This window comes from Polypterus senegalus, chromosome 10 (genome assembly GCF_016835505.1).
Source record: "Polypterus senegalus isolate Bchr_013 chromosome 10, ASM1683550v1, whole genome shotgun sequence".
Classification (NCBI taxonomy): Eukaryota; Metazoa; Chordata; class Cladistia; order Polypteriformes; family Polypteridae; genus Polypterus; species Polypterus senegalus.
Genome location: NC_053163.1, coordinates 171254300 through 171277003, shown reverse-complemented (window position 1 = coordinate 171277003; position 22704 = coordinate 171254300). Strand labels below are relative to the sequence as shown.

General features: G+C 40.0%; 1 protein-coding gene and 1 long non-coding RNA gene across 10 annotated transcripts in view; one reads left to right on the top strand and one right to left on the bottom strand.

Annotated features, from left to right (window-relative positions):
- LOC120538074 overlaps positions 1–5439 on the top strand; it is a 33348-nt gene extending 27909 nt beyond the window's left edge. For 2 of the 3 annotated variants that reach the window (XR_005635437.1, XR_005635438.1), the window contains exons 3-4: positions 2229–2354; positions 2466–3020. This is a non-coding gene — a long non-coding RNA (uncharacterized LOC120538074). Of the gene's footprint in view, positions 1–2228; positions 2355–2465; positions 3021–5321 lie in introns of those variants that run through there. The other variant, XR_005635439.1, reaches the window with a different exon arrangement.
- Positions 1–22704, bottom strand: part of LOC120538070 (SLAM family member 6-like) — a 54807-nt gene that overhangs the window by 15260 nt on the left and 16843 nt on the right. For 4 of the 7 annotated variants that reach the window (XM_039767479.1, XM_039767481.1, XM_039767480.1 and 1 more), the window contains exons 3-5: positions 19555–19812; positions 15605–15733; positions 6106–6159 (exon numbers count right to left, since the gene is read on the bottom strand). In XM_039767479.1, coding sequence (XP_039623413.1) covers positions 6106–6159; positions 15605–15733; positions 19555–19812 — 441 coding nt within the window. Of the gene's footprint in view, positions 1–6105; positions 6160–15600; positions 15734–19554; positions 19813–22704 lie in introns of all 7 variants that reach the window. The other 3 variants (XM_039767484.1, XM_039767485.1, XM_039767483.1) reach the window with 2 other exon arrangements.

Genomic DNA, 22704 nt, shown 5'->3' with positions numbered 1-22704 from the left:
ATGAACGAAGACCCTTCTGGTTCCGGCCCCTCTCATGTCACTTCTGGGCCCGAGCCTATGTATGAAGACCCTTCTGGTTCTGGCCCCTTTGAGGTCACTTCCTGTACTGGCCTTTAAAAGCTGCCATCTTTCCTATGTCCCCTCAGTTCTGTTCTGAACTCTGATCTGTACATTTCAGTACATCACTTTATTCAGTTTTGCAGCCAGGAAATAATATACAGGTGGCTGCCCCAAACCTTGCTAAGGCTCTTTGTTGAGTTTGTGACACCACTTAACGGGTTTTTTTCTATAATTTGCTTGAAAATTCCGGTTGATTTTGCAACTTCTCTCATCACGCTAAGTATCATAATTTGCATTGTAAGGGACGACTGGCAGTTTATTCCAGCTGGGACGTCCCAGGAATTAAAGGATGGGAGAAGGCAGTTTATCAAGGACACTGCCTCCCCCAAGACGATAGATGGCAGCTTCCCTGGACTGCAGCGGTGCCCTGGATGCCCGCAGGGCACTATAGAACTTGGGGTTCGGCAGCAAAGCCCTGCTGGGTACCATGGATGCCACCAAGGGACGCTGTGGGAAAGCAAATTCTCACCTAGCCCGGAAGTATTAATGCACTACGACAACGGAAGCCCCGAAGTACTTCCGGCCTGATTGAAAACCTGAATTCTCCAGCTGACCCGGAAGTGCTGGCAAGTCACGTGGGAGGAAGAACAGAAGCACTTCCGGGTCCAGGACTATATAAAGGGACTGATGGAAACCCAGCAAGCGAGCCGGAGTTGGGTGGAGTGTGATGGAGCTTGCTGGGAGGTGTAGTGGAGAAAAGTATTGTATTTATTTATTATTGTATTGCCTGTTTGCTGTAGCTGGGATGCTTTGGAGGCACTACACAGGGAAAAAAAGAATAAAAAGAATTGTGGTGCTTTTACCCTGTGTCAGTGTCTGTCTGTTGGGTCAACGGGCAACAGCGATCCCTGGTGTGCATGCGTGCAGGAGTGATTTATTTGCGCTAATCCAAGATAGAGGCTATGTGACGTCAGGAGTGGGGAGCCGGGCAGGGCCCTCCTCGCTCATGTGCCATCCTGTGTTCGAGTCACTCTACTTCTGGCCACATTTTGTAGCGTACCATGCCTCCTCTCAGTTAGCGATACCTGTTTGTAAATTGTTAAAGTTTGTCCTGTTTCACTACTATGCGGATAGAGCTGTGGGGGATAGCTAGTAAATAATAAATAGAAACCTTTGAAATACTATTGTAGTTTTAGGAACTATGGGATTTTCAAAAGTTATTAATATGACGTGTGTCTACCAATCCATTTTACAATGAATGGTGCCTTTCATGTTTCCTGGCACAGCTCATCTTACTAATTAAACAGACTCTTTTAATACGCAGTAAATTCACTGGCAGCTTTCATGAAGTTAGTCATGAGGGTCTTCTTTGTAGTTTCAGGGGAATTTCCCTTTGTGGTGAGCCACTTGTATCCTTAAAAGTACTCAGACACTGATTCACAAGGGCACAATAGCATGACTTTTCATGAATGCTTTGAATTTTCTGTTCTGTTTTTTTGTGCTGGCTTCCATAATAGTGCTGGTGTTTTTCTTTCCCCTCTTGGCTGCCTTTGGTATCAATGGGAGGAAATGATGACAAAAGGATTATGTTTCCCAGTCATTTCCGACAGGTGGGAGCCATTGTGTTAAGAGGCGTTGAGTGAAAACCTTAATAAGAAGCTAAAAGAGGCACAAAGCACTGTCAGGGTGGGGGCTGTTTCACAGTGGTCCACCTTTTATATGTTTGAATTAAACATTTACATTTTTATTACTTTAAATCAGCTTTGTCCACCTTGAGGAAAGATAGAGAGTAGAAGAAAATAGAAGGTAAGCTTTAATGGTGGACAAATGGACAAGCCACCCCTGCTTATAGGAAGAGCAAAGACCCCTGTGAGGCAGCCATTGCTTCTTTTCCTTTCTGTTTCATTTTATATATTTACAGTATGTACTCTCTCTGATCATCCCTCCTTCATGTGCTTTATTTAATGAAGTCATCAGTGCTGGTATCTTTGTGTTTTTTGTCACCTCTTTCCCCAAGTGAAGTGTTGGTTGTGGGGTCACTGACTTGGATACGCACAGACACATACGGTGTGCATATATGTGGTGTCATGTGCATGGGCTTAGTAGCTACCTGCCAAACCAGAGGTTGGCACTGTGTTCTACTGCTTTTTCTCTTCTTCCCTCTGCAGAGTGGAAGATTGACGGCCACTCTGCCACTGACGTCACTTCTATTGTCCTGGACCCGCCCCCCTCCATATGACTGGAAGTTTGGTCATTTTCTGTCAGTTCTTTGTTGGACTCGTGTCTGGAAAGAAGTGAGTTCGGTCTTCGCAAAAAAGATCAATTAATTCCAATTGCTTTAAGTTATTCACGGTCACCAAAGTGTCCCAAACCGATGTTTCAGTGTTGATTCTCTTCTTTAACAGGGGGCTCATCAAAAAGTCAAGGCAATTTGAACAATGGATAAAGGCTGATGCAATACATGTTTGTGATGGATGTCACACACGTGCTTATGGGTGACAGCTAAAGGACGTGAGTAAGGGAAATTCTGAATTTGACTGGGATGTTCCAGAGTGCACTGATTCTTTTTCTCGCTTTTCTGCAGATCATTTACAGGAAATTTCACCTGGCCCTGTTGACGTCACTTCCGGGTCCGAACCTATGGATGAAGACCCTTCCGATCCCGGCCCCTTTGATGTCACTTCCTATACTGACCTTTAAAAGCCTCCACCTTTCCCCTATCCCCTCAGTTCTCAGTCCTATCACTTAATTTTTCCGCCAGGAAAACAATATACAGGTGGCTGCCTCAAACCTTGCTATGGCTCTTGTTCGAGTTTGTGGCATGGATTATGGGTAGTTCAAACACATACTCACAGAGTATTAGCGCAGCGCTTTGCTGTTAGTTTAGTTGAAGCCAAGATCAAATGAACATGGATGCTCCACTGTGGGATTGCACCATTATTGCCATGATGAGATTTGTTTAGAAGGATTGAAATCTGCTGAAATTCAATGAAGGATGTTGACTTGTGAAGATCAGTAAGCTGTTAGGGTGCCCATCTTGAGCCAACATTACAGTACCCCAAGTCATCATGCACTTTGACACGTGCAGGTCTCATAGCTGATATCCAAATGCACAACCAAAGTGGTCAACGTAATTCATAGGTCTTTTCTAAATAAAGTCGTGACACCGTGTCATTGTGGGCTTGTGTGCATGATGTTGATGGTCGACCAGATTGAGCTTTGTCAGTTACGTTTGTTCTTCTCACGTTATACCTTTCTACCCATTCCTAACTTTTTTCCGTTGAGTCGTGCTTTTTCACTTCTGTACTGATCCAACATCCTTTGTTGAATTTCAGCAGGGTTCACTCCCTTTGCCCAAAGCTATCTCACTATAGCAACAATGCTGCAGTCCTGCAATGGCGCCTCAATGTTTAAGCGGACTAACAGCAGAGTTCTGTGCTGTGTATGTCCAAACTACCCATAAGCCATCGTAAATGTGTTGCATTGCCTCCACTTCTATCCGTTGTGGTTACTGTGTAATTTTCAAGTTGTCTTTTCTCTTTGATGTACCCCTGTGTTTACTTTCTATAGACAGAGTATCTGCTGCACCAAAAGCATCCCAACTCTCATTACAGAGGTGTAGCTAACAGGAATTCCCTGTGCAGAGCATTTTGCAGTTCATTTTGTTATTTGTGTGCTTGCTAGAGAGAAGGCATGTCTTATTCTCTGGAGTACAATTATGGCTAGTTGTATTTTTATAAATTTCCCATCACGTTAGGAAACTTTGGAATAATATTCTATTGTGACTGCTCCTGCAAAACGTACAATTCACACAATTGGTGAAAAATGGCGTAGCTTCAGTTCTATTAGGAATGCACAAAAAACAAGGAACCCTCCCAACTGCTCCCCTGAGGCTCTCATCAACATTGCTACTGCAAGAATTATTACAAGAACAAGAAAATATGAACACATAAGTCAAGTTCTCAAATCCTTACACTAGCTCTCGGTTAAGTTTAGGGCAGATTTTAAAATCCTCCTTTTAACATATAAAGCTTTAAATGATCGAAGTCAGGCTTACTTGTCTGAACTTATCATGACTTACAAACCTGAACATACATTAAGATCTCAAAATGCCGGTCTGCTTAGGATTCCAAGGATTAATAAAATATCAGTGGAGTGGGAGGTTGAGCTTTTAGTTACAGGGCTCCTAAACTGTGAACTGGTCTCCCTGCTACAATAAGAGATGCCCCTTTGGTCTCAGCTTTCAAATCCTGGCTGAAGACTCACTACATCAGTTTAGCACACCCTGACTAGAGCTGCTGATTAACTGTACAGACTGCATCTGCATCAAATCATATTCAACCTTCAAATGTGAACTTAAAACACATCTGTTTAAAATGGCTTTTTCTTTATGATTACAGTGGTTATGTTTGGTTTTAAATATTTTCTGATGTTTTTAGTTGTTTATAATTGTGTCATTTATTTATTTATTTATTTATTTATTGTTTGTTCGGTGTCCTTGAGTTTTCAGAAAGGCACCTTATATAAATAAAATATATTATTATTATTATTATTATTATTATTATTATTATCTCTGTTAGTCATTAGCACTAAAAAATAAGAAATACGATAATTGTAATATGTTACTAACCCTCACCTATTCTGTTTCTCTTCTTGGTACTCAAATGTAGCATTTGGTGCCACTGCTCACCTGCCAATTTGTTTTGCCTGCCCAGCGCTTACTCAGCTGTGGAATGGCCAACAGGGTGAGGCAACTTGATGGGCGAGGTCTTTAGGACTCCTATTACGTGATATCATCTACTGTTAAATCCTGCTCTGTACTTGTAATATATTTCTATTACACTATTATATTGTATTGATGATTGTGTTCTGTTCTGTGTATTGTGTTGTATTGACCCTCTTTTTTTGACACCCACTGCATGCCCAACATACCTGGAAAGGGGTCTCTTTTTGAATTGCCTTTCCCAAGGTTTCGTCCATTTTTTCCCTACAAAGATTTTTCTTAGGAGGTTTTCCTTGTCTTCTTACAAAGTCAAGTCTGGGGGGCTCTCAAAAGGCAAGGCCTGTTAAAGCCCCTTGTGGCACTTCTTTATGTGATTTTGGGCTATTCTAAAATAAATTGCATTGTATTGTATTGTAACATTATGACTTACATGGTGTCATACACGTGCGTTTAGGAGACAGCTAAAAGGCCTGGGGAACTGTACAGTAATACTACACCAGACCAGGGGGTGGCAAGGTGTGCTGATTGTCTCTCTCAGTTTCTTGCAGATCATTCCCGGGAAATTTCACCAGGTTCCAGCGCCTCTGATGACATCACTTCCAGCTCCGGCACCTCTGATGACATCATTTTCAGTTCCGGACTAGATGACATCATTTCCTTCCCAAGCCCTTAAAACCGCCATCTTACCTCTGAATGATCAGTTCTGTTTTGGACTCAGTCTCGTGAACATCTCTGTTCAAATATCTAAAAACTTTTTGCAGCTGGGAAATAATATACGGGTGGCTGGCTCAAACCTTTATGATGTCTGGAGACTCGTTCTTATTACAATGGAAAGAGTTCCTCATAAAAGGTGGAACTTTGTGTCACTGCTAGTGGAGACCATGTATCGCACAGGGTAACAGGCGTTTTCAAGTGTAAGATACAGCACAATTTTTTATTCTGTTATTTTACAAATAAAACATCTTAGTGATACTGAAACACTGACAGGGCTACTACTTGGGCATTCCTGTGCCACCTTTTACATGGATATACAGACAAAGACAGAATCGTGTAAGGTACAAAAGTGTTCTTTGTCACATGATGACACACTCACACTATGACCCCAAACCTGCCAGCGTATCGTTTGAGATTAGAATTAAACCCAGGAGTCCCAAGAGGAAAAAAAAAAACAGAACACCAGTAGGACATCATAGGAATGGACACTTGAAGCTGAAGACCCAAAACACCATCCAGTGAGTTGCCATGCCACTCTAATGCTACACTACCTTCACTTATTATTTTTGAGAGATTCCCCAGAAAGCTGGAACCAGAAATAAGCTCACCATTAATAAGGCTGATGTCGATCTCATGGTTTTCCTTTTTGTCAGATTCTTGTCCTGTTGTAACAGTTCATTAAAAATTAAAAAAGAAGCACAAGTTACAGACTTCAAAACAAGATGGAGCAAAGTGAGAGCAAAAACAAGATGTTTAAATGCATTTCAGGTTTAGTAAACATAAGAAATAGCTGGAACCACCAGCCCTGCAACTGTTATCGCTGGGTCAGGCACTGGCTTCTGAGACCATAACTAGACTGAGTAGTTTTACAGCACGGTGGCACAGAGAGTGGTGCTGTTGCCTCACACATTGAAGCGTTCATTCATAGTTTAGCTCTGCAAATTTCCAGTGTTCGTTTGGTATTTTTCAAGTGTTTTAATATCACCTTGGAAGTGTTTTTGAGGCTTTTCTGGGACATTTCTCAGGAGGTTTATGAATGTTTTTCCAGCATTTCTTAAGCATTTTTAAAGAAGAATTTTGCAAGGAAATTATGATTGATTCAAGTGCGTCAACCAGTTATGTAGCAACAGCTGGTGAGGTGGGGGTCGCCGTGCATAGCGTGTAATAAAGTGACATCTGAACATTTGTTGTACTCATGTTCATTTAATCTTGCATGTGCTTGAGGGGTAAATTTAATTGGCCCAGTTTAGGGTCACTGGGAACCTGTAATTATCACGGCAGTACTGGGAGTTATGCAAGGAGCACAGTTGGTGGACAATACTCTGATTGTGTTCAGGAAATCAATCGCACAGCCAAGCAGGAAAGATTTGCACTTTGTGCAATCCAGGAACAGAAACCTATAAATAAAATATCAGTTTAGTTTTAACTCATTTATGTGCTAAAGATATTTTGAAACGGTGTGATCTGGTGGCGCAGCGGGCGGTGTTCACCCAGAGGTTCAGACTGGCGAGGATGCTATTTACTTCTTGAAGGTCTAAACATATTTTTTTAATTGAGAAGAATTCAGTGTTAAGACGGGTAATAATACTAATAATTGATGGTGTCACGTATGTACAGAGGAACACCTTCCGGGCTCATCACAGGCATGCAATACCCCACCAGGGCAAGAGGGGTTGCTGTTGCTAAGAGTCTTGTTTTTTCACTCCTCTGCAGTGGCATGAAGACACCTCTTAAGGGCAACTGACTGCGCCCCTTCTGGCCAAAGGGCTTTAAAAATCTGACTCCTCCAGATGTCCGTGTATCATTAAGACCCCGACTTGTCAAAGAATGGAGGTCCCCTTGACAGACCCACTAACCTCAGGAAGCCAAGAAAACTGTGTGATTCTTAGTTCTGTTTTGTGCCCCTTGTGGGTCTATTTTGATTTAAAAATTGTTTGGAATTGAAAAGGGGTGACACATCTGGTACCCCAGCACTTTTTGGGACTCACCCTGTATACATTCACCTGTTCACAATGGATAGATGAAGAGGTGGAATGACGCTAACCAGCCACAAGGAGGTGTCTAGAAGACCATTTCAGACTTTAAACAATTTTTTCCCAAAAACATTCTGTTTTATTTCCACAATATTGATAGATATTTACACCCATTTTCAATTTTTCTAAATTTTCTGGTCAACTTCTGCTCTTTCTACATGATGAATGATACAGAACTGTTTTGTGTTCATGTAGCTGTTCATGTGATGAATAGAAGACCTACTTGGGAGTGTAATGGCAGCAGGGTGCCATGCTTTTGTAAATGGTTTGGACTCAAGCTGATTACAGAGAGAAGGAGACAAACATTGCACCTTGGGATGGTTTATCAGGTACTGTTGTATGTTATATGGAAATGTGAGCAAAAAGAAAAAAAGGCAAACTTGCGAATGGACAGAGCAGAAAACAAAATTGTCAAAGAAAGCATAGCAACAGTGCAAAACTTAATTCATCCATCCGTTATTGATATCAATGACTCCAGCATCCCAGTTAAGAACTTTCTTGAATAATAGACTGGGCCATTGACATCTCTACATTCTGTGGAAACAATCATGAAGCTTGACCAAACGGAAGCAGAAATTTGGTGAAAAGGGTCCAACACTCAACAGAAGAGGTATGGAGGTATTGAAGTGTTGTTGAGCACTTCCGTATCACTACACCTACATCTCAGGTTCCATGCCTGGATTGGATTCCTTTTCAAACCCCCAAATAGATTGTAGCTTTCTTTAATAATTTACAAATGTTATTTCATTCAAGGTCTTAAATCATCCTTGTGTTCCTGAGGGACGTTTTAGCAGAACATTTACACTCAGACCTGATAATTTCACTTACAGATTTTTCATATTTTCCCAATGACCAGAACTATGGATCATTTCTAGGATATACAACACCTCCCTGCAGCGCATGCAGTAATATTGGGCTTGTGGATTTCTTTGATTAAAGGAATGAATTATTTTTTAATTACAGTGGTGCCTCGGTTTGCAAGCATGATTCATTCCGGAAACTTGCTTGTAATCCAAAGCATTCGTATATCAAAGCGAATTTCTCAATAAGAAATAATGGAAACTCAGATGATTCGTTCTACAACCCAAAAATATTCATACAAAAATTATTAATTAATACAAAATATAAATTAAAATATGTAAAACAAATTAACCTGCACTTTACCTTTGAAAAGAATTGTGGCTGGTGTGAGGGAGACAAGAGAGAGGAAGAGGAGGCGGAGAGTTATTGTGTTGGACGACTTTCACTCTAACTAATGGAATCTCTGCTATCTGTTGGCTCACTGGAATCTTCTTTTTTTTTGCGACTTTAACAAGGAGCCTATCCAAATAACAGTTGCTTTTGTCTGAAGAGTCATTACACTTGGACACAAAATTAAAAAAATGCTTTACGCACTGTAAGAATTCTAAATTCTTTTGGGATTCCCCTCAAATGGGACAACACGTAGAAGAGTTTCCCGAAGCAACCGCAGGCTTCCAGCACTGTAGCAGTTTGCCGTAAAAGCAAATCCAAAAACATTGTTTAGTCGATGGGTTTTGCAAGGAACATTATAAATGCAAGGGAACAGTATTATTTGGCCACTAAACTGGTCACGACCCTGTTGGATTGCCATGTCTCTGTATAGGAGAGTGGCAGAACAATAAATGACTATGCTGTTCCTGTTTCAAGCTGAATAAAGCTGGTTTTGCTACAGTACTGAACTCAGCCTCAATTTTTTGGGGTGCATGACAGGGACTCACATGCTACAGCACACACATGTGGTCACAATGCTATACTTAACATTATACGCTCGTACGCATATTAACTATATGAGTGAGGCATGCCAAATGAGACCGAGCATGGGAGATAATTACCCACAATCCCCCGGCGAGAGAGAGAGAGGGAGAGAGAGAAGAACCATTGGCTTACTTGTAATCACGTAACGCTAGGCCAACAAAGCGTATACGGACTACTCATATTGCAAGACCTCGCTCATTTATCAAGTTAAAATTTATTTAAAAATGTAGTTTGTCTTGCAAAACGCTTGCAAACTAAGTTACTCGCAATTCAAGATTTTACTGTATTTTGGTTTTTCCACTACAGTATCCCTGGAAGTCAAAACATATTCTAGCAGCACCAAGTTCAAGGCAGTTCTGTTCTGGCAAATGCTGGCAATTAAAAGTCATCCGTGTATCTAGAATGCATGACTTTAAGGTGTCTGAGGAAACTGGGACAGAAGCAAATTCTCAAATTAGTAAACATGTTAAAAATGTGTAAAATGCACATAGAAAAGTGTTATGTTTCAGTCTAAACATGTTTTATTGTTGTTTTTGAGGGTCCTATTTTTATGTATTTTCTATTATGACTGTTAGTATGTACTGTTCTTTAAAATTCCTTGTATTCTGTGGGTGGAGCCCCAGGGGGCGGGGTCACTCTGACCTCATCACCTCTGAGCCCTCCCACTCACTAGCAGAGTGAGCTCAGAGCAGGAAACCATTGTGTCAGTTCCAGTTGGCTTTTTTGCTTCTGCTTTAAGGATTGCAATTGTAATTTGTGGACTTGATTACAATGGGATTGCCTTTTAGGCAACTCCTTTGTTCTATTTTTGCCCATTTGAGCTTTCCCTTGTGTTTTTCTATTTTTTGTTAATAGATCCTAATTCATAAAGGTTCCTTATTTGCAATTTTGTCTACAAACTGGGATTTATGGTCAACCTTCCTCTTGTGGGACATCTGATATATTCTGAGACTTTATGGGACATTTCTTAGTATTTTGTAAGCTTCCCTTGTTTGGGTCCTGCTTGTCCAGAAGCTTACTGCTAGCAGTTTTGATACTAGCTGGATCTAGGGTAAATGTCCTTGGGCAGACTACCCTGCCTTTGCTGTCCTTTCAGGAAGCCTCATGCCTATTTTGTTATGTTTGAGGCTCCGCATCAAAACAGAAATGAAGGCCTAGTCATTGTGAGACTGTTACTTTTTCTGATGTCCATTAATAACATTGATGGTATAGTTAGTAAACTTGTCAAATTCGCCAGGTGACACTAAAATTGGAGGGATGGCAGACACTGAGAAGGCAGCAAAAAGAATTCAGAAAGACCTAGAAAACCTTCAGACCCGGGTGAACACTTGGAATATGAACCTTAATGTAGAAAAGTACAAAGTGATATACTTGGGAAAAGGAACATCTCTCTCTATATAAAATGTAACATCTGTCTGTCTGCCTGCTTGTCATGAGAGAACTACTTAACAGATTTAGATCGGGTTTTTTTCTATAATTTTCTTGAACATTCTGGTTGATTTTGCGATTTTTCTCATCACACTAAGTATCACAGTTCGCTTACAAAAGCAATTTATTTGTGTTAATCCGAGAGAGAGGCTGCGGGCTGGGGGAACGGGGAAGCGTGAAGTCAAGAGTGGAGAGCAAGGAGGGGCCCGCCTCACTCCCTCACCAGCCTCCATTCCTGTCAGTCTACCTCTCGCGACACGTGTTAGAGCGTACTTTGCCTCAGCATAACTAGCAATATCTGTTTGTTTATTGATTTTTAAGGTTTGAGCTGTTTCACTACTAAGTGGGCGGAGCTGCGGGGGAAAGCTGGTCAATGATAAATACAAATTGTAAGACACTGTCCTACAGGAAGCTACCTGTGAAAAGGATTTAGGGGTTTATGTTAACACAACATTTGCATCACCTAAACGGTGTGGAGAAGCAATTAAAATGGAAAATAATATGTTAGGTTATATCATAATAACCGTCAGATTTAAGTCAAGGGACATTATGCTCAAACTATATAATCTACTAGTAAGACCACATCTGAAGTATTGTGTGTAGTTGTGGTCACCACGCTACAAGAAAGACATAGCAGCACTTGAAGCTGTGCAGAGAAGAGCAACCAAGTGCATCTCAGAGCTTGAGGACACGTCCTGCTGTGACAGACTTCAAGAATTAAACCTGTTTAGTCTCGAGCAGAGAAGAGTTCTTGGCGACTTAATTCAATACTTCAAGCCATTGATAAAGTAGATCCAGCAACATTCTTACAGCTTAAGGGTGAATCCCGTACTCAAGAACTTCAGTGGAAATTAAGGGGAAGTGCATTTATGACTGAAATCAGGAAGCACTTCTTTACACAAAGAACAAACTACCGAGACATGGAGTTGAAGCAGAAACCTTGACAACATTTGAGAAGAATCTGGATGAGATATTGGGACAGCTTAGCTATTTACTAAGCAAACAGACTCAATGGACTGAATGGTCTCCTCTCATTTGTCAAAATTCTTATGTTCTTAAGCCAAGGTTTACGGTTACCCACCTACTTATGGGGTTTCTGTTATATTTTTGAGATTTTTAAGTTTGTTTTTGAAGTTAAAATTCCTTTTGTGCTGTTAGAGCATGAGACAGGCCATTGGTGCTGGGATTAAGCCCCATTGGGGTGAGGCCTTTTCCATGTAGACAAAAGAGGCATGGCCTGGCCAGTAAAGCCTTTTGGCCACCTAACACTCCTTATTCACCATGTTTGTGTCTGCAGTTCACAGTAATCATTTGGTCTTCTGTGCTCTTAAATAGAAAAGGTTTCACGAGCCGTAACATCGGGTGGCCCCGTGTACTCAGGTTCAATATACAGAAAGGAGAAAGGATAACAACAAAACAGAAACATGAAATAATCAATAAAAAATCTTTTTCTTCTTCTAAAGCTTCTCCCTCTGTTATGTGGGGTCGTTAAATTGGACCAGCCTCCTCCATTCTGCCCCTTTCTCCCTTAGATTCTCCTTCACACATTCCATCCGCTTTACTCATTGTTCACTTCTCCCCACACGGTTGTCCTCTGTCCTCTTGACTTGTCCATACCACTTTAACCATCTTTCTTATGCTGTCTTTTGAGATTATTACAACTTTAATGGTACCTCTAAATTTCTCATTCCTGATCATACCAAGCTGTGCTACTCCACACATCCATCTCAACATCCTCAAAACAATACTCAATGATAAATTAAACAAAATAAAGGCATAAAATACACAATTTAACTTAAAAGAAGGCGCGACAAATAAACAAAAGAGAAATAAGCTAAGAATGAGACCCTGTCTACTTCGTAACAGAGATTTTCCAAACAGGAATAATAAACTCTTAAAAGATGGACAAAAGCTGAAATATTGAACAATTGTACCCTGCAAGGGACGCATGCTAAGTTACTTCTTTTTTACTGCATGGAGAAATCCCCCTGGATTACAGTACGCTTGTAAACAGAGCTATTTTAAACAGCAGATGCCCTCATTTAGCTTATCTCTTTCCGGAAAGCTGCATTCTTTATTGCCGGTCATTCATTTACAGAGAGGGTCACTTGTTAAACTGAGGAAAGGCCCATCTCTTGTTCTCTTTCTATAAATATTTTGGACCACAATTCCACACAGTCATGGGGGTGATTTCTTTTAACTGTTTTATCTGAATTTATCAGCCTTGGCAATGTGGCGATGCCATGTGATCTTCACCACAGGATGTTATTATATTGGCCTGTCATGGAAACTGCTGGGAGAAAAAAAAAATGTGTTTGTTTGAAGAGGCTCACTCATACTTCCTCTTAGTTTCCCATCGATAGCTACTTAAGTATTGTGTCATTTTCCACCCTGGCACTCCGGCAAAGAAACTCCTTCAGAGACAGAGTGACCTTCCAGGCCTAATCCATCTTATTTTAGTGGTGCAGCATGGGCACTCAAGTAGATGGTATTGGGGTGCTACTTAACCATCTTATAGAAATGGCAGTCCCCCTATGGCTTTTAAAGGTGGAAATCAGAGGCGGTGGTCTTGAGCTGCTAAAGGGGAATCATCTGGCATTTCTAGGTCATTTAGAAATTGACAAATATCAAATCACAGTGTTTACTGTTAATCTAGATGAAAGGTTATTATTAGCCAGATAGCGTGACTTGTGTTCATCTGATGAGATGTAATGTGGTGTGAAAGGGCAAATGTGTGAGGCAAACTGAGAGCCAGGTCTAGTGAAGTGGCATGATTTTGCTAGCACTTCCTTCTTTTGGTCATCAGTCTTTTTTTATGGCCTCCGACCCCAGTCAGTCTCAAGCTGTGGGGAGGACACTGTGATTTTCTGTTCCACATTCATTTTCAACATTCAGCAGTTTATGTATGTTTGAAAATCCAATAAACGCCCAAGGATAACACATTGGTGAAGGGGACAGCGCTGCTGCAGCCTTACAAAATCCAACTGCCCAAGTTCAAATCTGGCAACCAGATATATGTCTGTGTAGTGTCTGCATTGGTCCTCCTCATTGGGTTCTAAGATATCCGTGTTAGGTTAATTGATGAGCTTAACCTGTTATCATTGTGTGTGTATCCTGTGAATGATTGACTTCCCATCCGGGTTGGTTCCTATCCTGCTCCTAAAGCTGCTAGGATAGCCTCTGGTGCTCTACATCTCTGAAATGGATTTGAGAACATATGATGGAGGGTCTTTGTGCCCTGTGATGAAATGGCATCTGTCATTGGGTGGTTTCCTGTCCATTGCTATTAGGATAGGCTCAGGCTCCCCATGACCATGAAAAGGATTAAGAATAAGAAATGTAATGAAACACAAGGGGTAAGGAGTGCCACCTGGGGAGGATCGATCAAAAATCATTTTCAGAAGTTTGGACTTTACGTGTCTAATAAAAATAAAATATATCACAAATAAGTCTCCCTCTTCAGTAACAGAATACTACATCCATCCATCCATTTTCCAACCCGCTGAATCCAAACTCAGGGTCACCGGGGGTCTGCTGGAGCCAATCCCAGCCAACACAGGGCACAAGGCAGGAACCAATCCCGGGCAGGGTGCCAATTCACCGCAGGAGTACTACATGAAAAGACAAAACTTAACTGTTTGGATGATTTTTGTTTTCAGCCCAACAAAGCCTGCCAGTGCAATCCACTTAATCCTTCCAAAATAACATCAAGTCTAGTTTTGAAAGTCCCTAAAGTCCTACTGTCTACCACACTAAATCTTGATTCTCTGCCAATCCAGTTGTATCATCTGCAAATTTAAACAGCTCATTTTTTATATCCCTATCCAAATGATCTATAGATATTAAAAATAATAAGCAGCCTTAGCTCGTCCCCCTGCTGGTCACCTCTCTTAACATCAGCCAATTCTGATTTGGTTCCTCACACCATCACCCTTTACTTCCTGTGTCTGAGCCAATTCTACACCCACCTAAAAACAGGACCCTGAACTCCCACTTCTTTTAGTTTGATGGCCAACCTCTCATGTGGCACCTTATCAAATGTGTTCTGAAAGTCCAGATGAATAACATCACATGTTCAACTGTCCTTTTGTTGCTTCCTCTTAGAATTCCTGCATGTTGGTGCAACACGACCTCCTTGTCTGAAACCATCCTGACTGTTCTGTAAAACTCATGTCCTTGCCAGGTGTTGCTCAATCTTAACCTTAACAATTCCTTCCATTAAATTTCTTGTAATGCATGTTAAGCTTACCGGTCTATAGTTGCTTGAATATGGCAGATCATCCTTTTTATATAACAGGATGATATTTGCTATTTCCCAGTTTTTTGGAATTTCCCCAGTGCACAGTGAAATCCTTAAAATATGTGTCAAGAGTTTATCTGTACTCGCTAACCTCCTTAAGAGCTTGCTAATAAATATTATCGGGTCCTGGTAATTTGTTTGATTTCATCTTATTTAATCTGAGCAGCACTTGTCTCTCTACAATTCCCAACTTACTCAGTACCTCCTTAGTAGTCCCTGTTACTGCTGGGGGGTTATCCACTTACTCTCATGTGAAGACCTCACAAAAACATGAGTTTAGAGCATTTTCTATTTCACAGTCTGTATATTTAATTCTTCTTTACTATTCCCACACACCTCACCTACTCCTTGACTGCTCTTTTACTCCTAAAATGCTGAAAGAATCTCTTTGTCTTGTCTTTCGCTTAATCTTCTATATTCCTCTCCAACTGCCTTTAGGCCTCCCTAATATCCTTCTTAATGGTTGCTCTCATGTTCTCATATGCTGTATGATCCACATTAGAGTTAATAGTCCTATACATCTTATTTTAAGTTATAAAAAATGAAGTAGCATAGAAAACATGTACCTGCCTTCTTTCTGCAACAATTTCCGTCTCAGACAAACACACAAAAGTGCAATGGCTATGAAGATGATGGCTACAGCTGCTACTGTAGTGATGATATAATGAGTCCTTGGTTGAACATTTTCACCATCTTCATCTGTTGATAAAACAAACAAAAATTATGTACTGTAAGTTGTAAATTCCAGCAGTGAATAAATTATCCTCCAAATGGGATGAACAAAATAAAATAAAATCAAGCGTGATATTAGGTTGCTTTTCATTATAATATTTTCTGATGGTAATCAATAGAAAAATTGATAGCTACAATAAAAATGGAGTGATTTATTGATTGGGAGATTATCCTTGAGATAAATAGCAGACGTATTGAGAGATAATTCACCCTGTGATGGACTGGCACCCTGTCCAGGGGTTGTTCCTGCCTCCTGCCCTATGCTTGTTAGGGTAGATTCCAGCTTCCCCATGACCCTGTTCAGGATAAAGCAGGTTTGGAAAATGAATGTATGAGTTATGAAGTTACCAAATTACGATTTTAGGATGAATTTAAAAAAAGAAAAAAACTCCACCATGAAGAGACTGCGGACAACCAGATATCATTTTCAAAACTACAACTGAACCAGCACAGTGTAAGCTTAAATTTGACCAAGAGGAAGAGGCACAGTGAATTCAGAATAAAACAAGGTAAGGACTTTGATATTTCCAGCTTCCCGGGCACCAGAAAGGACTAACTCTGCCTACATAAGTCATTCCAATCATGAACTTGCTTTTCAGGATGCAATAATAGTGGAGCGTGGGAGAGTTCAACCTCAAACTCCAATCACAATCAAATCTGGTAATTTTATTACAATCCAAAACTAATAAAGTTGCATTTGTTTTGAAACTTGATTCGTAGCAATGGTTCCCATTTCTTTATTGAAACTGACACCATAAACTTGATTTTTAATAAACTATTGTGGTAATTTTATTTAAATTTTAAGGATTGAGAATCCTTTTAATGTTTGAAGCCATGTATTCTCATTATAACTTACTAAGCCATCAACATCTCAGCTACTTCATTTTTGGAATATTTTTTTTTAAATGAAACTGTAAATGTTTTGGAAGTAATTAATTTTAAGTAATGTGAGAAGTGCTATCATTCCTGATGAGAAGTGTTAACAAAAAGTGGATTCCTGAAGTATTCAGGCTCCTTCACCTTTTGCCCACTTTATTGTGCTGTAGGTTTTATTTGACATGGATGCATTTGCCATTTTTGTTCATCCATCTACACTCAATAACCCATAATGACAAAGTGACACGTTTTCAAAAGATTTTCAAGCTTTTTAAAACTCAAGAACTGAAATTTTTCCTTCATTGAAGCATTCATATCTTTAATTTAATTCTTTGTAGAAGCTAATTTGGCAGCAATTACAGCTTTGAGTGTCCTTGGGTTCTTGGGCAGATTATCCCATTCTTTCTGATAAATCTTCTCAGCCTCTGTTAGATTTGAGGGAAATATCTGTAATCTGCCAGCTTCTGGTCTCTCCAAGGATGTTCTACAGTATAGGGTACAGTAGAGGGGACTGGGCAGTCTAATGGTCTGGAATCCCTACAGATTTTATTTTTTTCTCCAGCCGTCTGGAGTTTTTTTTTTTTTCTGTCCACCCTGGCCATTGGAACTTACTATTATTCTATGTTAATTAATGCTGACTTATTTTATTTTCTTACTGTGTCTTTTATTTTTCTATTCTTTATTATATAAAGCACTTTGAGCTACTGTTTGTATGAAAATGTGCTATATAAATAAATGTTGTTGTTGTTGTTTTAGGGTTTACTTCTGGGCCTTGGCTGGGACAATCAAGAATTTTCAGAGACTTAAATGTATTTTGACAAAATGTCTGTGAATTTTAGTGTACAGTCATGTGCCAACTTACGACTCCATTTGGGACAGGTCATTTGAGCGGATATCAGATTGGCCATATGTCATTCACAAAGTGTTCAAGCCATTGCAATTGTGGCTCTGCGAGTCTGGTGTTGGTCACATACTGTATGTGTACACTTTAACTGCAGAGACCGATCTTCGAGTCTCAGTATCAGCACACTAGGTCCATGCAAGGTAGTATTTCTCGACCACTGGGTAGCAACTTGAATTTCAGCTGGTGGTTCACAAGTGGGTCCTCAAAGGAAAATTTTACCACTCCAAGGTTGATCTTTGATGGCTCAAGAGACTTAAAAGAGCTTCTCATTTATGAATTTAAGAATCATTCAAGAATCAACTTTTGTCACAGATGCTTCTCTTACAATTGCTTAGGAGAATTAGATTTAGACAAAAAGGAGACATGAGATTAAACAGATTTAAAATATGTTACATTTTTGAGCTCCCTTGGTAGCCTTGTTTTAATCTCTTTCAAGACTTCTTATTTTTTTGTTAGACAGATGTCTTTTTCTGAGGTGACGTATAATAAATTGAGAGATACAATTAGTTTGTACAGGCATTAGTTTCACAGGCAGGTGAAGTGATTTTCTCGTAGTCACACAATGGCATCAGTAGTGGGCTTTGAGTCCACAACCTCAGGATTTGATGTTCAAAATCTTAACCACTATGCTACACTGGCAGTGTTTTCTTCTAGAATGAGTCTCACCTAACTGGAACACAGAAATATAAATTAGAGCAGCTAATTGTGTTATTCAGAAGCAAGGACTACAGCTTTGTAATCCTAGTAAAGTGTTTTATTATTACTGTCCATACATCCATACATCAGATATTACTGAACACATAAAGCAAATACTTTGAAACTGCAAAAAAAAAAAAAAAAAGAAGAAGATCCGATCCCCATGTGTGACTTTGCTGAGATGTCCACTAAAACTCAAGAGGAGACCCCTACATTCAGGAGAAAAATCTGAGAAACCAAAGACCATGTCTCCATTTTATTTCTTTATGATGTCATTGCTGTCAAGAAGAAACCAAAAAGATATGAAGGAGATCTCTTTTCTGATTTTTCATTCTCGTCAGTCATAGTGGACCACCTAAACAATTGACTGTGCTGTGCCATTTGTTTCTCTATTTGTAAGTGAGCTTGCTTCACCAAGGGTAAACCCCCCATATACTCATTTTCCCAAGATCTGTTGTTACTAATTGCTGCTAGTGGGTCATCAATGAATTTGTAAAGGCAAAACTGGGCTATGGGACAATAAAGGTTGAGAAGCACTGGTGTAAGGAAGACAGTTTGGGTTGAACATTTAGCCACATGGAGCAGCATGGATCAAAACAATCCTCAAAGGGCTCTCCAAGAGTCGGAAAACATATGAGACTCTGTTATATGATAATGATAACAGCAAAAGATGTATTATTGCCGCTGGTTTTCACAATTTCCAGAACATTATTACCCTATTGTTTACTATGGCCATTGGCCATAAGTATGAATTGCATGTCACACACATCTCTTCTTCCACCTCTGCAGATCACAGGAAGGAAAAAATGCCTAAACACCTACCGGGTTCTAATTCCGTCTCCAGACCACTCCAAACTGATCTCACTTCCACCTAATCCTGTTGGACCCTCATCTTCCTGCCCTCTGTATATAAAGCCAATCACTTGCCTCCTACAATCAGTCACAATCTGGACTCAGTCTTTATAGATTATTCTCTCATCCAATACTTATTAGGAAAGAACCTGTTGTTAATATACGGGGTGGAACCCCAAACCTTTTTTTGCATATCTTTGTGCTTTTTTCACATGCCTCATCTCAGTTCGCCATAAATTGGTACTGTACTGTGTTATATTTCAGCCAAGATTCCTTCTCTGGGCATTCTGAGTAATTTTTGAGAATTTCATGCTTCAGGACTCTTGTGTTCACAAAATACCACATAATCAATCATTCCATGTATTTTTAGTAGTTTATAGCACTGAAACCTACAGTAAATAAAAATCAAGTCTTTGTTTCTTCCTGTCACATCTTAAGCTGCATCATAAAGCAATGTTACCTTTCTTTTTACACATCTTCTGTGTTGTGACTGTTATGTTCTCCTTGCTGAAGGGATTCTCTGCCACACACATGTACTGCTCCTCAGCCTCTTGCTTTTCCAGCAGCAGCATGTTTCCATAAATATTACCCTGGACCCCAGAATTGCCTCCTTTTTGCCAGAACACGGTAACTTCTGTGTCATTTTCCACTGAGCAGAAGAGGCTGCAGCTGCCATTGTCAAACAGGAAAGAAATCACTTTAGGCTTTGGTACCGGCACTGTGGGAAAAAAAAATTAAAAATAAAGAAGATAATGGTGACTGATCAATGTGAGACCCATCTTCATTATGTACTGTGCCTGAAGTAAAAGCATATTAAATTTATAGTTCATTAAGTATATAATTTGGCAATCAATACATACTAATCAAATATATGCACCTCTGACTACTTCAGTACAAAATGACCACCCCTACTGTTAAACATTTGCCCCTATTCTAGATGCCTGAGAAACCAGTTATAATAAAAAAGCTGTATGGTGTCCAATTCCACTATTCCTTGCTATTTTTATAAATGTTCATTTTTCAGTTATTTTTAATAAGGTTGTTGATTTTTTCCTTTGCAACTTTGGCTAGAGGAAGCTAATGGATAACCACGAGCAGATGACACCTGCCTATTTTTGTATTTTTGAAAGTCAAACATTTTTTTACACTTATTATAAATATGCGAGCAATGACAGGAGATGTCATCTTTAATTCAGGTATGAGACAACAGCTGAAACCTTTAGTTACAATACCAAAAACTTCATAATTGTTAGTTATTTCTTGGTAATTCCAGATTACACATTACAGTTGGCATGACTATTATAAAATGTTTTACATTACAAAAAAATTACTCAAAGGTTTCTCACATTCATTTCTTGCATACTTTTATATCAAATGATTAGGTTCTTGGGCTTAAGTGTGTAAGCAGTGGATACCAACAGACTCCAGCTGCAGACGAGACACACTGAAGCCTCAGGCTCATTCAGCAACCTGAGACCCTCTCAAGCCTGTTAAAGTGACGCTCCTGTCGTCAGCATTCTCTTTAGAGCCCAGCAGTCTAGACATTACCAAGTCTCAGAACTAACCATTTACTTAACCATGATGATATGGTTTTATGCAGGTTGTACAATTTAAAAGTCACACCTTTTGTGTTTTAAAAGTAATACTTAAAAGTGAGATTTACGGTGTCTACTTTAAGGGTAAATTAGCAGCCATTTCACACACAGAACAGATCACCAATCTGAAGCTAAGCACATTCAGGCCAAGCCAGTACTTGGATGGGAGACCTCCTAGTTAAAACTTGGAAGAGCAGGGGACACTTAACCTGTGGCCTGTAATGTGGAGTGACGAGGACACTGTGCTATAAAAATGTTGCCATTCTTCGGATGAGACATAAAACTGAGGTCCTGACTATCTTTGGTCATAAAATATTCACAAGCAGCCTTTGTAAAGAGTAGGGTGTATCCAGATGCCCTGGCTAAATTGCCCAACATGGCCTGGTGGTATTGTATAGTAAAGGCGGAAAACTGAAAGTTTGTGTGAGTGTAACTTTGACATAAACAGGCAAAAGTTTCCATCCTCCCAGAATGAATGCCCATACTTGTGTAATAAGTTTCATATTGTACTTGATTGAGGCTAGGCTGTGAGCCATCACCATGATCCACAACTTAAAGAACAGTTTATGAAGCCGTCCAGGGGAGCCAAGAAAGTCTTAGCAAATCGAATGATAATGCGGCTCTTTGTGTATCTGAGGGTGAGAGCATCTATCTTCTGGAACAGACCTCTGACAGTTTGTTATGGTAATATGAAATTCATTGTAAGAGTGATTTAAAATTAAAGAAGTTCAGCACCTTTCCTTTTGTAAGTCCATGGAACGACAAGATTATTAGAAAGGACCAATATGCATTATATCTTGATTGAAACTGTTAGGCCTTGAGAAGCATTAGAGTAAATAAGCGATATATAATATTGACTATTATGAAATATTGTAATGCTGTAATAGCACAGTGCACAGTAGTAATACTATGGTGGGCTGGCACCCTGCCTGGTGTTTGTTTCCTGCCATGTGCCTTGTGTTGGCTGGGATTGGCTCCAGCAGACCCCTGTGACCATGTGTTAGGATAGAGCGAGTTGGAAAATGGATGGATGGACAGTAGTAATACATATGAAGGGCCGGCATGTAGAATCACTTGGCTCGACTGTTTACAGAAATTACATGGTTTTTTCGACTCCTATTAAGGAAATAATTTATTAATACACTTAACAATGGTCTATTATGTATTGTAACAGCAGAGACAGAGGAAAAAATATGTCTTAGGGCGTTTTGTTCAATGCTGCCTAAAATAAATGTAATGTTTGGTACCTAGTGTTTGTGTTTTAATATATTAAAATGTGATGACATTGTTATTTTCTTATTAGGCATTCAATTTTTACATACTTAATTCTGCAGTAGTGTCTTGTTCTGCTACAGGGCATGCTGGGAGTTTGGCACAGCCCTGTTGTGTCTTGTGGCGGCCCCCAGGGGGAGCTGTAGAATCTTACTTTGAGTTTCCATCACACCTGGGAGTAATTCCAGTTAATCCTGATGAGCCACCTGGAACACTCCGGAAGAGGGACGAAGCTTGTTGGAGGAGCAGGAGTGGTGGTGAAGAAAAGAAAGATTGTGCTGTAGACGGTGCTGCTGGGTGCTTACACTGTACTGATGTGGGGAGTGAGGGAGAATTTGTAAATAAACGTGTGTTGCTGAGCTTGTGGGCTCTGTGGCTGTTGTGTCTGGGATTTGGGGAGCCGTGCGCCTCCTGGTTTCCATTTAGGGTTAGTGCTAGAAGGACTCCCTCAGATGTACTAAAGGTCATTCTTACTATTTATGTGATGTATTTAGATTTTGGTTCCTGGATGGGGCTTAACCTCTTGCTGAGCTTGTGCTGGCTTGTAAGAGGTTGACTGGCAGGAGAATGAGAAGACAAAATTGGAGAAATAGAGCAACAGAGAGAGAAATGTAGAATTTCAGTAATGAGGTAATAAGTGAATAAGCCATCCTGTTCCAAAAGTTGGTCTGCTGTTTTGCATAATTTTTTTGCATACCGTTTTGCATACATATTATTGTACCTTGTGTTTCCAACACTCTGAA